We start from the raw sequence: 2,602 nt of genomic DNA on the forward strand, positions 1-2,602 counted from the left end.
ACATGCTAACGCCGACCGGACCGAGGGCACGGTCTGTACATGCTAACGCCGACCGGACCGAGGGCACGGTCTGTACATGCTAACGCTGACCGGACCGAGGGCCTGGTCTGTACGTCCTTACATTGACAACAGATTAAAGATGGCACAGTTCTGGTTCCCTTTAAAATCCCCCCACCGTGGGAGGACGACAGATCTCTGCACGCCTCTCCTCTGGTGTCCCCACCACTTGGCACCTCTGGGCTTTATAGTCTGTCACTACAGGAGACCGCATATCCAGGCAATGCGTTTATTTAAAAGTTGACGTCGGTTTTGCCTCTAAAACCACCTAATGGTTTTGAGGCCGCTGCTCCCCAGAACCAAGGCAGAAGTGCAGCCTGACGTCCATCTGGACTGTCCTGTGGTCAGTCTGCCCCTGTGTTCCCAGAGACGAAGTCCCATGCCTCTCCTCTCTCTGTCCCCCGCAGAGTCGTACCAGGTTCCAGTGCTCGGTGTGACCATGCCCGTCATGTGGTTCTACCTGCTCGTGAACGTCATCACTCAGTATCCTTTGCCCGTCTGCCGCGTGTCTCCCTGGGACGTGTGGACCGAGGAGACGTCTGTTCTCGTCCAGTGTGCAGGGGCCTGTCCTGCAGCCAGCCAGGAGGTGACCAAGACCAGTCCCTTTGCTGGGACTACTCTAGACCTACTAGGGCACAGGTGCCCAAACTCCCTTGGCCTTCCGCCCCCGTTGCAGAACAAAACTTACCCAGCGCCCCCCTGGCAACTAAAATGTTTATACTATAGCTCATGGTCTGTGATAAAAGTGTAGGTCTCTGCTTTTTCAGCACCACTGAATCATTCCAGTGCCCACTTTGGGAAAGCAGTGTTAGACAGGAGTGCTCGGAAGTCCTGTGAGTACTTTGGATGCTTCAGTCCCAGAAATCAGCAGTTCAAAACCAGCAGCCGCTCCGCAGGAGAGAGATGGAGCTTTCTACTCTAGTAAAGAGCTAGTCTCAGAAACTCATGGGGCAGTTCTACCCTGCCTTCTAGGCTTATGGCTTGATCACAGTGAGTTTATAGGAGTTTTTTTGATGAGTAATTAAGAATGGGTATAATCCACTACTGTCAAGTCAATCAAAATGACCCCGTAGGACAGAGAACCATGCCGCAGCATCTTCCTCTCACACACCGCCTGGTGGATTCAAACCTCTGACCTGTCCGTTAACTACTGCCCCAGCCGGGCTCCTTAAGAATTAGAATCTGACTTGAACAGGCACTGATTTCTACCTGGGTGTTTCTGGTATCTTTGGACACTTCAGGTTATCACATGCTGCCCTCAAATTCTGAAAGACACTTCAAATTCATCAAAACTTTTTTTCCCCCCTAAATGGCTAATTTGAAGTATCTCCAAATTATCATAAAACCCACTGAATCTTTATTGAGATTAGCCAGTTCCTCTGGAATCGCCTGAGTTTCTCGAAGGAAGGGGGTGGAAGGGCTGGGGACTTGCTGGGGTCACCTTCTGTCATTGTGGAAGGTGACCTTCAGCGTACGCTGCAGGAACAGTCCAGAGTCCGCTGCAGGGGATGATTTCAGGCAGTTTCTAGACTGTTCCTCTGCTCCTCGTAAGGGTCAGTGCTGTCATCCATAAGTGGATGCGCCTCCCCTCCCCTCCAGCCTGTGCTTAGTGGGGAGGCTCCCCAGAAACCCATTCCCTTCGGGTGACTCTGCTGGCCTCTGAAACCACTGGCAGAGCTTCCCGCAGCCCAGCAACACGCCAGCCACCACAGTGGGACAGGCTGGCAGGCAGTGAGCAGAAACATCGCATGGATGGTGAGGATGGCGTCGGCTGGCAGTGTTTGGTTCTGGGTACACAGGGTTTCCAACTGGGGCCCGCAGGCAGCATGGCAGGACATGAGTCCCGGGTGGTGTGGGACCAGGGAGGCGCCCAGGGCAGTCTGACCAGCCCTCCCGTGTTTTGGTTCTTTGTCACACTGGAAGCCACGGTGCCAGAGTGCTCTGCTCAGAACAGGCCCTTAACTCCCTCCCGCAGGTACGTGTGCATCCGGGGCGTGTTCATCCTGACCACAGAATGCGCCTCGCTCACCGTCACGCTGGTGGTGACGCTGCGCAAGTTCGTGAGCCTCATCTTTTCCATCCTGTACTTCCGGAACCCCTTCACCCTGTGGCACTGGCTGGGCACCGTGCTGGTCTTCATCGGGACCCTGCTGTACACGGAGGTGTGGAACCACCTCGGAGCGGCCCGCAGCCCGCCTCCCAAGGACAAGGAGAAGTGAGGTCCGGCTCTGGTGCGGAGACGGGCTGGCCAAGGGGCAGTCGCCAAGGTCAGGGCCGGTGGCGGCTCCGGATCAGACTCACGCAGGAGAGTCTGACCCCCATAGACCCGTCGGGGAGACTGGAGGCCTATCAGCCGGACTCCCGGGCCCCTCTCTGTCCTGTTCTAGTTACCAAAAAGGCTCAGGCCCTCACTTGCTTGTTGGCTTCAGCGTCTGCAGATACGCTTGTGGCCTCTGCCAAGATGGGGTGTCTTGTTGCTGGGGAGTCACCGTTAGGCAGCGGGGCCACCCGGCCCTCAGCAGCGCCTTCCACCTGCCCGACGCCC

General features: G+C 56.1%; 1 protein-coding gene across 1 annotated transcript in view; it reads left to right on the top strand.

The window, feature by feature from the left end:
- Positions 1-2,355, top strand: part of SLC35B4 (solute carrier family 35 member B4) — a 21,300-nt gene extending 18,945 nt beyond the window's left edge. Inside the window, exons 9-10 of the mRNA XM_004707819.2 lie at positions 465-540; positions 2,033-2,355. Of these exons, the coding sequence (XP_004707876.1) occupies positions 465-540; positions 2,033-2,276 (320 nt within the window). The 3' untranslated portion in view covers positions 2,277-2,355. The remainder of the gene's footprint in view (positions 1-464; positions 541-2,032) is intronic.
- Positions 2,356-2,602: the final 247 nt, after the last annotated feature.

This window comes from Echinops telfairi, unplaced genomic scaffold (assembly GCF_000313985.2).
Source record: "Echinops telfairi isolate 266 unplaced genomic scaffold, ASM31398v2 ScPeMD7_23;HRSCAF=83, whole genome shotgun sequence".
NCBI classification, from domain to species: Eukaryota; Metazoa; Chordata; class Mammalia; order Afrosoricida; family Tenrecidae; genus Echinops; species Echinops telfairi.